Genomic DNA, 19,164 nt, shown 5'->3' on the forward strand with positions numbered 1-19,164 from the left:
ATCTTTGGATCATCATATTCACAGCGTATCCTCACCCTCTATACTTCCTCCAATACAATACTGTACTGTTGCCTCAGGTTCCCTAAATGCTTTGTGTGATGCTCCAGTTGCTCCAAATTATATGCTTACTGCCCCAATACTGTGCTTGCTGTAGCCCCCAATACTTTGGCTGCTAGGGTCCCAGGTGTTCATAGTAATGTGCTTACTGCTGCCCAAAATGTTCTCAATACAGTGCCTACTTCTACAGAACCATGTGCCCCCAATATTGTGCCTGCTGCTGTCCCAGGTGCCCCAAATACTGTGCTTGCTCCTACCCCAAGTGCCATCAATACCGTGTCTACTGATTCCCCAGGTGCCTCCAATATTGTGCCTACTACTGCCCTAGATGGCTCCACTACCGTTATCTGGGAGATATCTAAGCCACACACTATATTATTTAAAGGATGAATATACTATTAGGAGACACGATCAGACACAATATTTTGAATGATATTTTAATTGCTTATCATTTTCTGCATTTACAAATTATCGTTATGACTGCTCTGAATCATTTCAATGATAACAAAAATTGCTATGTGTGAATGGGCCTTTAGAGCTAAGCTGTTAGGTTGCATGCCTGTCAAGTTCACGTACATTGCAATATGTTTCCAAAAACCAGCAGCAAAATTTTGCAAGCAGCTTTGGATTTGAACGGAGAAAAAAAAATGTGATGTACTCAAATCAATAAAAAGGTCACTTTCACACACCAGTATTCAGGTCAGTATTTTGTATTCTGTATTTGTGATTCAAAACCAGGAGTGGGTCCAAAAAATACTGAAGAGATGGAAATCTTTCTATTAAACGTTATATATTTCTGTTTCACTTCTGGTTTTAGTTTACAAATACTGAAGCTAAATATTGATCTAAATACTGCCACGAAAAAGTGGCCCAAGAGACAAATTCCAAGCACTCATACAAGATCCATGCTTTTACAATCATGAATGTTTTTGTATACTATCTACTTAAACATTCATGGGATTCCCAGATATCCGACAATAGTTCTCCATAGTTTTGTTGAAGTTGTTGAACTTCTCAGATGTCTCTAGCTCTTTTCCTTGTTTACATACATGAGAACCAATCAGATGTGATCGGAGCGAGCCAAAGATTCATTACAGTAATAACATCCAGGCCTCTCTGCTTCCAGTGACTGGACACATCAGCATGCAGACTGCAGGCGAGAAACAGGAGGAGGACTGGAGCGAGAAACAGGAGGAAGACTGGAGCAGAGGGAGGAAAAGACACCGGGAAAGGAACAGAGGAGGAACTCAGTGTTAAGAAGATTCCTCTCCTGACAGGGGTGAAAATATAGTAAAAGAAAAGTCTTTGGAGCTTCTTACAAGAACCATGAATGACTTCTACTAAAAATTGCTAGAGGTAAAAATCACATAAGAAAGGCTGGGAAGTAGCTCGCACACTATTGCTGTCCTGCCTGCAGCTGAACTCTTCCTTTAATGTTCTTCTACAATTTGGACATAAGGAGTCATGGCTTTGTCCTCAGCATCCCACCAGCCAATTGACAGTCCGCCCATCCAATCATATAGGAAGGTGGGAGCCTTCCTGGCCAACCAAGGCACATCCTGTCAAAAGCCTGGATCTTTTAAAACAAACATCCCTTCCAGTGACATACTGTATTTTTAGAGGGAGAGAGAGCAGAGGCCAGGACTAGGAAAAAAAAAAAAAGATTGGAATGATGTCAGTACAAGCTCCAGCCAATTGCAAATGTCAAGGGGCGGCGTTGGAAAAGTTTCTTTCTTCTTTTTGGGTTTTCCCTGCTCTGAAACAAAAAAAATCTATAATAAGTTTCCCATTAAAAAAAAAAATACAGAGGGAAAAATCTGGGAGTGAGGAATGCTAAAGGCTGAGCAGTGGGGAGGACAAGAGCAGGAGGGGAGCTGGGGATACTGGGATCTGCAGGAGGAATCCCCCTCCCCTCTGTCTGTCTTCTGTATTTATATATTCTTCCTGTATATACAGTAACGTGCTTCATTCCTCTCCTTTTGTATCTGCACTCTCACATGTTCCCTGCTTTCCACTGTTAGCTCTTGTCTTCAGCTTCTGTTGGACTTCATACAACTTTTTCACACTTTGGTCCTCACCTCCCCTGTTTACTTTCCCCTATTCTTATTATTACTACTCTTTTCACTTTGCTTTTTCATACAAATCCTCCTTTTCATCACCTCTTTTACATTAGCCTTTTAGTCCTATTTATTCTTATCATCTCCTGACTCTCCGCACCCTTCTAACTTCCAAATGGGGACAGCTATTTGCCAAGATGGGGAGCTAGATTTTCGCCTTATTTTTGGTGAAGAAGATTCAGACTCTCCATCGCCCAGGAGTACTTTGCACACTGCTGGTGAGTAAGTTGATGGTGCCGATCGGGACTTAACAAAAAAAATAGTGCTCATCATTTTCTCAAAGTGCCTTAGAATCTCTATACTTTACTTGTACTAGCTCTCTATTAATTTGTCTATGCATGTGAGTCTCTGCATGAAGTCGTATATGAAGCATCTACCGATACCAAGTTTGTTACCTCTACTTTGCTTTTTTTATGGGGACTTTGTAATCACTCTAGAACTGGTGTGACTTACATTCTATAGAAAATGCCAGACGTAAACTGTAGACAAATAGGACAAAAAAGGTTAAAAACATCTAGAATGACAGATTCTAGACTGGTACATTTTATTGAAAAAAAAATATTATATGGGAATGATATATTTTATTTAGCTGCCAATTAAATTTTCAGTTTAGCTATCCAGATTGTAGAACACGAGTAAGAATGAGGGATAAGAAACAGCATATATTACATAATATAATCTCTTTATTGGCTAAATGTGGCAGGAAGATCGATTTTAAGGCCTGTGATAAACGACCAATAGTCTGTAGACAAGTCCGAACTGCCCAATGACAAAATACAGGAACAATTATGATCTTGTCATCGAATAAAATGGTGTCTGGGACTAATGTCAATTTCAGTACAGGTAAAACAATGTGAAACAATACAGAAAAATACAATAGGCCTCTTACAATTAGCATCATGTTCTGGGATATGGTACCTTTCTCTAGAGGGAAAACGGAAAATATTCATTTAAATATAGATCTTTTAAAGAATCGTATATTCTAAATGTATAAAAGTTCATACAAATATATTTTAAATAGAAATCACTAAAGCCCAATAGGAAATAAATGCACATCATTCCAATCTTGCTTTGCATATGAATACAAGGCAAAACAGTTGATTTTTCCAACTTTTACGTCGTTTTTGAAGAACAATACTAATGTATCTTCGTACTGCTCATCTTGACTTATTCTTCACTATATAGCATCAAAATTGATCTCCGTCAACCTTTCTAGCACTGTATCCACATTAAGTTAAAGATACACCCTGAACTAGAAATCTAGGTCTGGCACCCAACCAACTGCTTGTACTATGTGTTGGATATAAGGATGTGGTTTGTTATATTGCAATCCTGGTACAAAATATGGTTCACAGGCCTGCTAAATCAGATAAGAACTTGATAGTGAAATGCATTAGTCATCATCCAAAGTTAACGTTCATAATAAAGTATTTTCTCTGTGATTACGGTTTATTACGTTCGGTACCGCAATGTAGTTTTTCACAGGAGCAGGAATATTACCAAAAAGTCCTTGAGTCGTCCTCTTAAGTCATCTAAAAAAGGCTGAACAGAATTTATATTGGTGTCAGGGAAAGCTGGGTTAGAATATGACTACCTTTACAGCTCCTCTACGAGATGTTACCCAGCTTTCTCAGAGTCTTAAATGGCAAATTTTCCTCATTTTTACAGCGGTAAATCCCATGTAGTTGAGTGCCTTCACATTAATAAGTCTACTGTATCACCGTCCCACTGGCCACTTACATGTGCACTATCCATATTTGTTATTTTCTATGATATGGCCCTATAGGGATCAAGAACAGGTGTTTCCATCCATGACACAGTTAACACAACATGACCTGTGGCCGGAGACAGGTCCTGTTTCCTTCTGTTTGTGTAGTCTACTGTCTGAGACAATGGAGCATCACACACAGTTGTAGATATAATAAAACGTGTTATTAGACAGCTCTGGGTAATGAAATATATCTACTACTTGTAAACTCTAGAATCTCCGACCGTTACTACAAGAAATTCATTTCATAAGTTCCAGCCATGGCTGTAAGTTTTCCAATAATTTCACCCATGTATAAAACCGTCTCAGAGAAAAAGTGTCATTGTTGTCTACAACAAGCAATCGGAAATTCAGCATTTATTTCTAATAGACTACTTATAAAGGTATACTTGTCGTAGATAATAGATCTGTTTAAGTACACATGTGTTTGGATTAAAGAGGAACCCCAGCAGAGGGATAAGAAGTTCTCTGTTAGTTTCCCCCATGGCCCTTTTTGTGTGGAAGCATCATATAAAATATTCCGATATTCCCGTTCCACCACTGGGGTTAGCGGCCTGCATTCCATTCCTATAGTGCTGGAGGGGAATTTTTGGTGGTACATATCAGTATGCCACGTATAATGCAGGTGGCACAGCTAGACCTCCACAGGAACATAAAGATAAGGCCAGCCATCTATTTGCCATGCCACCAATTGCTGAGTAGAAGGATGAATGCTATTTTTACAGGAGCATTTCTATTCTGTATTTGCAGACAGAACATTGTGGGAGATTAATAATACAGTAAAATTCCTTTAGTCCAGCAATGGAACAGTTTATAGTGCCAGATACTCATATATAAAATTCACTTGTAAGGGTAAAGAATCCATAGAGAGACAGTCAAAAGATGAACTGTTAATGAAAAAATCTGCTGCGTTGACTTATCAATTAAAGGAATTTCCAAACTAGTTCAATCTCCTGCCTCTGGCCCTCCAAGTTACATTGCAGTATTGTGCCGGATTAACCGACTTTCTGGATTAGGCTGGGTTCTCGATTAGCGTAAACGCTGCAGAGTTTCTGTAACGGAGTTCTTTGCGGAAAATTCACAGTATTTACAGTAGCAGTAAAATCAATAAGATATTTCCAAATTTCATCCACACCCTGCGTAAAAAATCAGCTGCGATAACATTCATAAATTGATTTGAACTCCGGAGCATGTCCATTCATGCTGCGGATTCATTGCTATTTTGTTGAGGTTTTCCCTATTGAATTCAATAGGGAAGTAAAACCCGCAACTAATAGCAAATGTTGCCATTTTTGCGATGAAAACGCTGCGATTCTGCCACAAAAACTTTTTTTTTGTTTCAATCAAGAAAAAAATTAATACTTACCCCTGGGCGTTGTCATAGTGATGCATCCCTCTGTTCTACGTGCAGCCCGGCCTCCTGGGATGACTTTTTATCCCATGTAACTGCTGCAGCCAATCACAGGCCGCAGTGGTCAAATGGGCTGCAGCGTCATTCCAGGAGGCCGGGCTGCACGGAGAACAGAGGGATGCATCACTATGACAACGCCCAGGGGTAAGTATTGTTTTTTTCCCAGCAATGTTTCCGTAGTGGAGATTCTGCCCAAAAATCTGCTCCACAAATTGGTGGGAGTTTTTTTGTCCGTAAATTCCCTGGGGGTTCTAGGGTGGATATGCTGCGTACTTTTATGCAGTGTATCTAACACGTGGGAACATACCTTTAACGGGAGCAGATTAAAAAAAATTAGCAAAAATAAACATTTTATATTGGAGGACACATCTTTCCTATAATCTTAGGCAGTTTTCAAAATCTGTCGTGCTGGCTGAATTATCTGTGTGTCTATGCGCAGATTGAGGACCTAATATGAGTATTTGATAGATTCCCAATAGAGGCAACCAGAAAAAAGCAGACGAAAAGACATGTCAAATACTAATGTGAACAAGCCCTTATATCAGTTTTCCTCAACAGTGGCTGGGGAGCCACATGCGGCCCTCGGGCCCTCCGCATGTACTTCTCCAGCCCCCTGAATGTTGCTCCCTGGCTTTTTGCAGCTTCTGATACTATTGTGCACTAATGGCAACGGGATGTCATAGAATTTGACTGGGTTCACACGACCTATTTTCAGACGTAAACGAGGCGTATTATGCCTCGATTTACGCCTGAAAATACGGCTCCAATACGTTGGCAAACATCTGCCCATTAATTTGAATGGGTTTGCCGACGTACTGTGCCGACGACCTGTCATTTACGCGTCGTCGTTTGACAGCTGTCAAACGACGACGCGTAAATTGACTGCCTCGGCAAAGAAGTGCAGGACACTTCTTTGCCACGTAATTTGAGCCGTTCTTCATTGAAGTCAATGAAGAGCAGCTCAAGATTACGGGCGTCAAAGACGCCTCGCATAATACGAGGAGGAGCTTTTACGTCTGAAACGACACAGCTGTTTTCTCCTGAAAACAGTCTGTCTTTTCAGACGTAAAAGACAGTTATCGTGTGCACATACCCTTACTAGAACTTGTTTCCAGTGTCAAAACAATATCGCTGGCAGTTAATACCGGGGTTTCACTTGGTCTAATCTTTAATAGCCTTTTTTCATTTTACCATTCAGCGGGGCTCAACACTACCTGTCATGTTTTAAAGTGTGTTGCGACCTACAAAAATTTGGAGACCTTTGCCTTATATAAACACAACAGTCATGCAACCAATGAAACCATATTTTACATATAGTCCATCTTCAGACTGAAATTTCCAACTTACCTGCTACTGTAGCATCCCTTTGGCAAGATGTGGTTATAAACAATTTTTAACAGGTACATTATATCACCATACAACTATCCCGTTTTATATATGAAATATAGTGTTTTTGCTTGTTCTACACACCTTATGTTCTGTGATGTTTGGTTATACTTCACCCCCTACTAATTATGTTTTGTGTCACTCTTCTTATTCACCTGTTTAGGTCATTAGATATTGACAGACTGGCCCCATAATACTGTCATTGATTGTTTCAGTCATATTCAGATAGTAGTGACTATACAAATATGTCAGCCAAAGTGGCCCTATCATACAACTCTATTAAAAAATTCAAGCAAACAGCCGATCAGCACCCACTTGGAGCCATATGTTTCTGTGCTAGTCTCTAAGGTTAGATATCAGCACTGGAGAAGACAGGTCCGGCAGAAAATTTCCCAAATGTGTTGTGTTTTAGGATAGGGGAAGAAAAGCAACAGTGTCTAACTGAGTCCTATCATGGGATCAAGTGCCAAATAGCCACATGAAAGAGGATTGCAAGCCGCATGAAGCTCCCAAGTTACTCTGTAGCCCCCCTGGGTATATATACATACATACAGTATATAGACTAGTTTTGGAGGACTTTACTAATAGGTATGCAGTAAGACATATCAATTGTTAAATTGCTCGAGCTATAGATTGAACGGCTCCATTTTCATTTAATACTGTTAAATTTATAATGCATCAATATGCAAATTCATCAAATTGCCAGCAAAACTGTCTTCAGCACAAGATTATTGCAAGAAACAGTTGAAGGTCCTGTTTAGTGGATTTTACAGTTTATTGTCAAGGTTTATAGCAAGACTTGCCCTGTGTATAACCATAAAACCTATTGTCAAAAGTGGGGGACCAGATACAGACTTTTGAATACTGTGGTCAAGCATACCCTCCAACTTTTTGAATATAAACATTGGTACTTTTCCCCTCCATCATAATGCCAATGTTATTGTGCTCAAACAGTAGTTTTACAGAGCCCTCAAGTCTACCTTGCTCTCCTCACTACTATCTCTGCCTGTATGCAGGGCCGGCCTTACGTTGGATGGCGCCCTCTGCATGACTCTCTATTGCCGCCCTCTACACAAACCAAAAATTAACCACATATATAGACACACACATACTGGAACATATATTCTGTATATACATAAAGGCAGATATTTATACATACAGGCAAATATACATACTCACATCTGGAATATATACATACAGGTAAATATATAGACGTACAGACACATATACACACACACACGGCAGATAAATACAAAGACAGGAAAATATACAAATGCATAAAAGCCACATATATACAAGCACAAAGACACATTCACAAACAGACCCATATATACCCACACAGGCACATATATATACACAGTACACATAATGCAGTAGATTTCACATGCAGTCCTATGTAACACCACAGATAACGCAGTGATAACTCTCTGAGTACAGATAATGTAGATGTCACCTGCAGTCCTATGTAACAGTACAGATAACACAGTGATAACTCTGAGTACACATCATGTAGTAGATGATAACTATACACAGACACATATAAACACAAACAGAGGCATGTGTGTGTGTGTATATTATGCAGTGTGTGTGTGTGTGTGTGTGTGTGTGTGTGTGTGTGTGTGTGTGTGTGTGTGTGCGCGTGTGTGTATTATGCAGTGCACTTCCAAACTGGATACACTTTAGAAATATTATTTCCATTAATTAATTGCCATGAATTGGTTAAGGTTTTATAGATGACTATATATGAAAACGGGGTGTTTCCCTTAACCCTTTAACGTCGAAGGATGGATATATCCGTCCTCTGCAGCTGCTAGTACGCGCAGGAGGACGGATATATCCGTCCTGTGATGGCGCGGGTACTGACACTGTACCCACGCTATCAGCGGCAGGAGCACGGCTGTTATACACAGCCTGGCTCCTGCTGCAACTGCCGGAATCGAAGCGCGCTCCGATTCCGGCAGTTTAACCCATTAAATGCCGCTGTCAATAGTGACAGCGACATCTAATGTGTTTGACACAGAGAGGGAGCTCCCTCTGTCACCCCATCGGCGCCCCCGCAAAGAAATCGCGGGTCGCCGTCGGGTTTCCAGGGCAGCCGGGGGCCTAACAAAGACCCCCAGGTCTGCATTCAGCAAATGCCTGTTAGGCCATGCCGGAGGCATGACCTAACAGATTGCCTGTCAGTTTTACACTGACAGGCAATAATGCTTTGATTTACTAAGTATACCAAAGCATTATATATGCGATCAGCAGATCGCATAGTGAAGTCCCTTGGTGGGACTAAAAAAAAATTTTTAAATCAGTTAAATAAAGTTTGTGAAAAAAAAAGAAAAAAAAATTACAGTCAAAATCAAATAAAACTACTTTTTTTGCCCAAAAAGAGGTTTTATTTAGTAAAAGTGTCAAAACAAATAACACATGCACATATATGGTATCCCCGCGATCGTAACAACTTGAACAATAAAATAAACACATTAATTTAACCGCCGGATGAACAGCGTAAAAAAAAAACGCAAAAAACAACGGCAAAATTCTCTCTTTTCTCCCATTCCCCCCATAAAAAATTAAATAAAAGTTAATCTATAAGTTCTATGTACCCCAAAATAGTACTAATGAAAACTACACATTGGCCAACAAAAATTAAGCCCACATACGGCCACATTGACGGAAAAATAAAAAAATTACGGCTCTTGAAATGCGGCGATGCAAAAACAAGTATTTTTTTTCTAAAAGGCTTTTTATTGTGCAAACATAGGAAAACATATAAAACCTCTACATATTTGGTATCCACGTAATCGTGCCGACCCATAGAATAAAGTTAACAAGTTATTTATGCTGCATAGTAAACGGCGTAAATTTATAACGTGAAAATTAATGCTGGAATAGCTGCTTATTTTCAATTCTCTCCTAAAATAAAGTTAATAAAAGTTAATCAATATATTATAAGCATCTAAAAATGGTACAATTACAAAATACAACTCGTCCCGCAAAAAACAAGCCCTTATACGGCTATGTCGACGGAATAAAAAAAAACTTACGACTCTTGGAATGTGAGCGTGAAAAAACAAAAAATAATCCTTGGTCATTAACGTGCAAAATGGCCTGATCATTAAGGGGTTAAGGGCAGCAGAGGATATAAGGGGCAGAAGGGTATATAAGAGGCAGCAGGGTATATAAGGGACAGCAAAGTATATAAGGGGCAGCAGGGTATATAAGGGGCAGGAGAGTATATAACGGGCTGCAGGGTATATAAGGGCCAGCAGAGTATATAAGGGGCAGCAGGGTATATAATGGGCAGCAGGGTATATAAGGGGCAACAGGAAATATAGGGGCAGCAGGGTATACAGGTGGCAGCAGGGTATATAGGGGCAGCAGGGTATATAAGGGGCATCTGGGTATATAGGGGCAGCAGGGTATATAGGGGTAGCAGGGTATATAGAGAGCAGCAGGGTATATAGAGGGCAGCATGGTATATAGAGGGCAGCATGGTATATAGGGGGCATCAGGGTATATAGGGGCAGCAGGGTATATAAGGGGCAGCAGGGCATATAGGAGGCAGCAGGGTACATAAGTGGCAGCAGGTTATATAAGGGGCAGCAGGATATATAGGGGCAGCAGGGTATATCGGGGGCTGCACAGATATCTTCATTTTATCTGTTCTAATTTAATATTGAACACACACTTTTACAAAGAGACATAAACACATACAGACACATATATACACACACATACTGTAACATATACACATACAAACACAGAGACACATATGGTATACACACACACATACACACACACACACACACACACACATATATACACACAGAGACACATAGAAACTTACCATCCCTCAATGCTGACAGGATCACAGGTTTCTTGCAGGATGGGCTGTGGGCGGAGCTTCCTCCTCTATCTCTTGCTCCTCGGCTCCTATTTACTCTGTGTGTGTAACTAAGACTAGAGGACAGAGCAGAGCCCAGTGGCACCTCCTACATGCTGGGAGGGTGCAGCACCCTGTGCACTCGCACAGGTCGCACACCCCTAAGGCCGGCCCTGCCTGTCTGTAGCTTCCACAGTATAGAGATTCCACTGGCTGTAATTAAGAATTGGTGCCATCTAGTGGCCACATTTCTATATATGAAACATGAAATCATGAAAAATATTCAGGAATCTTCCAGCAATAAGTAGTATCTGCATTTCAGAGACAGATTATATTAAATATTAGCTTTATTATCCTATAAGGCAGAGAGGAAGGAACACAAGTAATGTTATACAATTTGTATTTCCATCTCGACAATATCATTCAAAAATAGATTCAAGATTATTGTGTTCTTTTCCCTAAACTCTTGGGTGTAATACAATTACGTTGTTGTAATGCATGTGTCCATGTACCTATAGTTAGTATTGGCTTTAATTGTCTTATTTTTGTTAAATAAGGATAGTCCTTATATTGACATTGTTATGCAAAATTACAGAGAGATTGCCCCTAAATCCCCAGTGGTGATTATGTATGTACAACTGGCATAAGCAAATAATTTGCACCAATTCTTATATATATTCATATACCTGAAGATGCCCAGATAGAAGTAAGAGAAAAAAATATTTAAAAGTATTCAACATATATAATAACTCTTCAATTTATATAGCAGCAATTCCAACTTAGTATGGCCTCGTGCTTACTGTTGGCTGAACCCAGGTCTAATGTCTGGCTATAATAACCAAACCTTAGGCATCTGCTGAGGATATGCTTTGAGTGAAAGTTGCAACAATTCTTACCAATTTGTCATTGAGTGTTTGAAATTATGTAAAGTGACTTATTGTATTTTTATTCCTCCATTTCTTCTAAAGAAATCAGATCAAGCTGCACTTGCCGTGTATTCACCTTTGAGCTGATCAAAATGTAATTCAAATATAGTGAAATGGCCACCATAAAGTCTATTAGTGGACATGAACATATTATTGTACCACTTGTACACCAGTGCTCACTCCAAAAATATATATATATTACTTAATTAGAATTTCATAGAGACATGTCAGTAAAAATAGTGTAGTACCGTGTTAGCCAGAAACAATATGCAATGCTAAACACCTTTATGTCAAAAAAGACAAAAGTATTGTATGTATGATACCTTTATTGGCTAACCATAAAAATGATATATCTTAATGATGTATCACCTCATGTACTAATTGTCTTTGTGTAACATCTTAAACGTTGTGCTTTTTTCTAAGTCATTCATTTGTAAACCTGCCTGAAGAAGGAGCCAGTGTGCTCTGAAAGCTGCATATAGAACTTTTATGGTTAGCCAATAAAGGTATCATACCTACTATACTTTTGTCTTTTTTGACACAAAAGTATTTAACATTGCATATAGAGACATGTCAGAAGATGATATGGGGTGGGGGGGGGGGGTCAGGGCATTAAGACCTCACTAATAACTAGTATTGACAAAGTGTCTCCTAAGTGAGTATCAGCAAGGCATGGCACTAAGATTGGCCAAACAACCCTTCTGTTGTAGCAATCGGTCGGAGTCTAAGCCCCCAGTCCCTCACCCACCATTTCTATTTTCTGACATGTCTCTGAAGGTGAACATTTACTGTTTAAAATCAAACTTCTCAGACAATCAAGTATTCGGAACACAATAGGGCAAATTTACTAATGTAGCACACCTAAAAGCAGATGGGCTAGCTTGAATGGCCAGTGCTCCATATTCCACAACAAGGTTGTACCTGCCGTTGTTCGTCGTGCTGGCAAACTAATGAATTGAATTAATCTGCCCCAATGTCTTCCAAACTTCCCAGGTTAGTCCCACATAGATAACTCGCTTGTATCTTAATTGATTGACCAGGACTAGTATGTATGTATATATATATATATATATATATATATATATATATATATATATATATATATTTAGAATAATGGCACAAAAAGAAGAGAGTGGCACTCCAGTGGACATCATTTTCAAGCCTATATAGTCAACTGTTTTTAGAAACTTCCTCATAAATAATGATGAGGTTCAGGAGGTAAATAATGATGAAAACTGAACCTCCTAAAACTTTAGACCCAACTCTTTCAAGCAAAGATGGATTAGAAACATAGTTGTACCAGCTGATAGGAGAAACCATCAGCAAGTGCTCTACCTCCTGCTGATGGTATCCACTTGAGTAGCCCCTTATCTAACAAGACAGTGATGAAATTGCAATATATTCTGATTATTACAGCTTTCTTGTACATACAGCACAATACACTTGACCTCTGTCATCAGGACAGGTGGACTTTAAAGCCCTCTTTTCTTTCAATGCTGTGTCTAGCTCCTCACATGATAGTACTTTGTGGAACTTGTATGTTCATTTCTTTCCGGATGTCTGCTGGGATGATTGCGTGTGTTCCTATGCATATGTTCATGATTTACCATCATCTATAAAAGTCTTAGAGGAAATACTTAGCTCTTTAGCTAGGACATGCTGGGACCTCACCACCATCTGACGCTCCACAGAGTGCCCCTCTGTGACGAAAAGACTTGGGAACTGGAATGCTAGATTAATGCTTTCCGACTCTTCCTTTTTTAACTGTGAACATGTCTGAGACTCTGCAGCTCCTCCGCCACCATCCAACCTCTCTTTATCTTACTTTCCCGCCATTTATTTTCCTCTCATCCCTAAGATAGATAGAAGTGAATACTTCCATGTCCAGAAGCGTGGAATTTGCTAGCATTATATAAACAATGGGAAATAAAAAACATATATAAGGTTTATCCCTTTTTTTTTATTCTATTCCTACATATCCTTGACTGAGATAGTTATATCTTTGTGTATAGCCTCCCAATTCAATGTTATAGTGTCCGGTCATATTAATGTGGCTGGCTGCACGTTCCAGTCCCGCTGTTTTCCACTTTTTCCTTCATCCTTTTATTACTCTGGCTATTCGTCTTCCCGCCCTCCTTCTCTTACTTGTTTAGAATATCATTCTTATTTAGATATTCCAACATGTGGTACAAGTTAGTCCCTCAAAGGTTTGGCAGGCGAGCGTTGCCGTGGTGACGGTGATTTCGGCTGGCGTAGTTTGGGTTGGGGGGGTGTAATTAGGTACACATGTCCCTGAACTTCTGGATAACTTTATGGAGCTGGGGGGAGGGTTCCCATAAGCCACAGAGTGAAGATTTCTGCGTGCTATAAAGGTCAATGAACATTCAACGTCAGCTTAAAGGGAACCAACCGCCTCCCCTCCTCTACAGTTCTTTTTCACAGCTCGTCCTCATTTATCAAGGACTGCACCTCTGAAGGACCACTCACACTTGTACTCTTAAGTATTTTCCTCTCACACTCTGACCTTCTAATCTAGTAGATATTAGTTTACCACTGTGGTAGAAGATTTTGTGTCATTTTTACATAGGACTGCAGGCCCACTTTATTATCTATCTAAAGGTTTAACATGCATAAATGTAGCTTGATAAAATTCTAGAGTTTAATGTTAAATTCAGCACTGCCACATCTGCATATATTTTTACTGTTCTTTACAATAGTAACACCTCCAGACTCATAAATGTAAAATAGATATGAACAACCTACAGTATTTCCCCTACAGACTAAAGGAAATTGGGCAAAAAAAAAAAAAAAGCACTTATCAGGGCCTGTAGTGCATTGCCAAAGATATATCTGCAGACCAAATACTTATTTCCTAATTGAGTCAACAATTTATCTCAAGTATAGATCAACCAAATAAGAGATCTGACAGAGTTATAAGGATCCTCGGATGTTTGTGGCATTCACATATTTTCCTGTTAGTGTGGCAATTATGCAAAACGTTGGACTTTCACATACAGACCGAACTTTTGTCATTGAGAAATTGCGAAAAAAAATCTTGCCTAAATAACTTTTATTTTAACTTTTATTTTTTTATACTTTGGGCAGCCATAACTTGATTGTCACCACATTATAAGTGCCAGATAACAGCAGTGGTTTTTATTTTGAAAAACGATCATTTTTTAGCAAGTTATGAGCAATTTTAGATTTATGCTAATTAGTTTCTTAATGCCCAACTGATATCGATCTCACCCGTTCGAGCAGTGATGTCCCCAGCCCTCAGTTACCTATGGCAGCTGGGAGCAGGGAGATTTAACGGCTCCCTGCTCTGTTTATTAATTCTGATGCAGCCTATGCATCGGAATAAAGCCCATTAGTGGCCACCGTAAAAACACTATGGGGCGGTCATTAATGAGTTAATGCCCAACTGGGCGTTTTTTAACTTTTGACCAAGTGGGCGTTGTAAAGAGAAGTGTATGACGCTGACCAATCAGCGTCATACACTTCTCTCCATTCATGTCCATTTGTACTCGCGAGATCACGCTGTGCTGTGATTAAGTCCCACACAAACCTTACCGAAGTGTCGGGAGTGTGAATAGACATCGCGTTCCGGCTGGAGGTAATGTATATTCACTCTCAAGGCACTTCAGTAAAGTTAATGTGGGTGTATGTGCCAGCACAGCGAGATCACGCTGTGCTGAGTACAAATGGACATGAATGGAGAGAATTGTATGACGCTGATTGGTCACTGATTGGTCATCGTCATACACTTCTCTTTACAACGCCCACTTGGTCAAAAGTTAGAAAACGCCCAGTTGGGCATTAACCCGTTAGTGACCGCCCCATAGTGTTTTTACGGTGGCCACTAATGGGCTTTATTCCGATGCATAGGTCTTTTTACGGCGCTGCATCGGAATAAATAAACAGAGCAGGGAGCCGTTAAATCTCCCTGCTCTCAGCTGCCAGATAAGATCGCCGGGTGCCAGTGTCTTCTATGGCAGCCGGGGGGCCTAATAAAGGCCCCCAGGTCTGCCTGTAGTGTATGCCTGCTAGGTCATGTCAGAGGAATGGCCTAGCAGATGCCTGTCCGTTTTACATGGACAGGCACTAATACACTGCAATACAGAAGTATTACATTGTATTATAAATGCGATCGAATGATTGCATAGTGAAATCCCCTAGTGGGACTAGTAAAAAAGTAAAAAAAAGTTTAATAAAAAGTTTAAAAAAAAAAGAAAAACCCACTTTTTCCCCTTACAAACTGCTTTATTATTAAAAAACAAAATAAAGTAAAAAAAGTCACACATATTTCTTATCGCCACGTCCATAACGACCCCAACTATAAAGTTATTACATTATTTAACCCGCACGGTGATCGTCGTAAAAATAAAATAAAAAACAATGCAAAAATTGCTGTTTTCTTTGAATCCTGCCTTAAAAAAAATGTGATAAAAAGTGACCAAAAATCGCATCTACTCCAAAATGGTACCAATAAAAACTACAAGTCGTCCCTCCTCAAAAAGCCCTCCTACAATTGCATCGGCGAAAAAATAAAAAAGTTATGGCTCTTCAAATATGGAGACGCAAAATCAAATAATTTGGAAAAAAAAGTGTTTTTACTGTGTAAAAGTAGTAAAACATACAAAATCTATACAAATTTGGTATCTTTGCAATCGTAACAACCAGTTGAATAAAGTTATTGTGTTATTTATACCACACGGTAAACGGCGTAAATTAAGAACGTAAAAAAGTGTGGTGAAATTGCAGTTTTTTTTCTATTCCCCTCCAAAACAGTTAATAAAAGCTAATCAATAAATTCTATGTACCCCAAAATGGTGCTATTAAAAATTACAACTTGTTCCGCAAAAAACAAGACCTTATACAGCTATGTCGACGCAAAAATAAAAAAGTTATAGCTCTTTTAATGAGACGATGGAAAAACTCAAAAAATGGCTGGTCATTAAAGAGGCTCTGTCACCAGATTTTGCAACCCCTATCTGCTATAGATAGGCGCTGCAATGTAGATTACAGTAACGTTTTTATTTTTAAAAAACGAGCATTTTTGGCCAAGTTATGACCATTTTCGTATTTATGCAAATGAGGCTTGCAAAAGTACAACTGGGCGTGTTGAAAAGTAAAAGTACAACTGGGCGTGTATTATGTGCGTACATCGGGGCGTGTTTACTACTTTTACTAGCTGGGCTTTCTGAAGAGAAGTATCATCCACTTCTCTTCAGAACGCCCAGCTTCTGGCAGTGCAGATCTGTGACGTCACTCACAGGTCCTGCATCGTGTCGGCACCAGAGGCTACAGATGATTCTGCAGCAGCATCGGCGTTTGCAGGTAAGTCGATGTAGCTACTTACCTGCAAACGCTGATGCTGCTGCAGAATCATCTGTAGCCTCTGGTGCCGACACGATGCAGGACCTGTGAGTGACGTCACAGATCTGCACTGCCAGAAGCTGGGCGTTCTGAAGAGAAGTGGATGATACTTCTCTTCAGAAAGCCCAGCTAGTAAAAGTAGTAAACACGCCCCGATGTACGCACATAATACACGCCCAGTTGTACTTTTACTTTTCAACACGCCCAGTTGTACTTTTGCAAGCCTCATTTGCATAAATACGAAAATGGTCATAACTTGGCCAAAAATGCTCGTTTTTTAAAAATAAAAACGTTACTGTAATCTACATTGCAGCGCCTATCTGCTGCAATAGCAGATAGGGGTTGCACAATGTGGTGACAGAGCCTCTTTAAGGTCTAAAATAGGCTGGTCACTATGGGGTTAAGAAACTATTTAGCATAAATCTAAAATTGCTCATAACTTGCTCAAAAATGATCGTTTTTCAAAATAAAAACCACTGCTGTTCTCTACATTACAGCACCGATCAGATTATGTAGGAGATAGGGCACTTATAATCTGGTGACAGAGCCTCTTTAAGGTTATGGAGATATGCTTAGAGAATGAATTTTGCTGAGTGAAAGGATGAAATTAATTGTGGCCATCACCTAACTAGTTGCATCAACAAAGGCGAATATAGAATATACAAAAATGTGTGACCCAAGTTGAAAATTAATATATTACCAATGTTCTTGGTTTAACCTGTGTGGTGAGTTAGGTGATGTACAAGGAATAACGGATTTATCAATAGACAGATCAAGCAAAATAAACAGTAGGATGCTCTACTTATATACATGTAAAATTAGACTTAGGCCTTAGTCACACGAACGTGTTATACGTCCGTGCTACGCGTGTGATGTTAAGGAATGGGGCCGTTCAGACTGTCAGTTAATTCCACGCAGGGTATGTGCGCTGCGTAAAACTCACGACATGTCCTATATTTGGCCATGTTTCGCGCAGCACGCATCCATTGAAGTCAATGGGTGCATGCAAATCGCGCACGGAAGCACTTCCAGGTGCCGCACGTGATGCGCGCTACAGTAGTAAAATAAATGAATGAAAACAGAAAAGCACAATGTGCTTTTCTGTTTGTAAACATAAAACCAAAGTGTCATAATGATGCCGGCTGCGCGAAAATCACGCAGCCGCGCACCATATGCTGATGCCACACGGACCTTTTCTGCGCGCGAAATGCAGCGTTTTTTGTGCGCGCAAAACGGAAATGTCCGTGTGAATAAGGCCTTAGGCATAGAAATTTAGGGCAGAATCAGGGGCATACACAGAAATTATAGGGCCCCATAACCCTGCTTCCCCTACTGAATGCTCTGGCAAACGTACAACGTTTTATCAACACTAATGTTCAGGATCATGTTACATATCTTTACAGGGGTTGGAGCTCCATTTTTCACAAATAGAGCTCCAAATCCCTTCACATAGTTATAATAGTAAATGATAAAACTCTGGCTGCCTGCAGCCACCACTAGAGGGAGCTCACTGCATATGGATTAACACAGCTACTTTTGTACTTCACAGGATCCATGAAAATCTCTATGCAGTGAGTTCCCTCTAGTCATGGCTACTGGAAAGCACTACAGTATTTCAGGAAACAAGAGAAGCTGTTCAGTGCCAGGCCCCCTCTCACCACGGGCCCCATAGCAGTTACGTGGTCTGCCTCTACAGTATATAAAATAGAATGTACCATATATACTAAGGTTTATATGTTCATAAAACTGTAAACCAGTGACAGCAACTTAATTAATTTGTTTCCTGTTACATACCAGCACTGATATACAACATAAGGCCGGATTCACACGAGCGTGTGCATTTTGCGCGCGCAAAAGCTCCATAACAGCTACGTGTGTCAACAGCATATGATGCCTGGCTGCGTGATTTTCGCGCAGCCGCCATCATTATGACACTCCGTTTGTATGTTTGTAAACAGAAAAGCACGTGGTACTTTCCTGTTTTCATTCATAGTTTTTACTGCTGTTGCGCGAGTCACGCGCGGCCCACGGAAGTGCTTCCGTGTGTTGCATGTGATTTTCATGCACCCATTGAATTCAATGGGTGCGTGATGCGCGAAAAACGCACGAATATAGGACATGTCGTGAGTTTTACGCAGCGGACACACGCTGCGTAAAAATCACGGACTGTCTGCACGGCCCCATTGAATAACATAGGTCCGTGCGACGTGCGTGAAAATCACGCTCGTTGCACGGACGTATTA

The 19,164-nt window shown here is 40.0% G+C and overlaps 1 protein-coding gene across 1 annotated transcript in view; it reads left to right on the forward strand.

Annotated features, from left to right (window-relative positions):
• Positions 1-2,289: 2,289 nt before the first annotated feature.
• The window catches only part of NFATC4 (nuclear factor of activated T cells 4), a 92,232-nt gene continuing 75,357 nt past the window's right edge, over positions 2,290-19,164 (forward strand). Inside the window, exon 1 of the mRNA XM_075828965.1 lies at positions 2,290-2,392. Within this exon, the coding sequence (XP_075685080.1) occupies positions 2,290-2,392 (103 nt within the window). The remainder of the gene's footprint in view (positions 2,393-19,164) is intronic.

This window comes from Rhinoderma darwinii, chromosome 1 (genome assembly GCF_050947455.1).
Source record: "Rhinoderma darwinii isolate aRhiDar2 chromosome 1, aRhiDar2.hap1, whole genome shotgun sequence".
NCBI classification, from domain to species: Eukaryota; Metazoa; Chordata; class Amphibia; order Anura; family Rhinodermatidae; genus Rhinoderma; species Rhinoderma darwinii.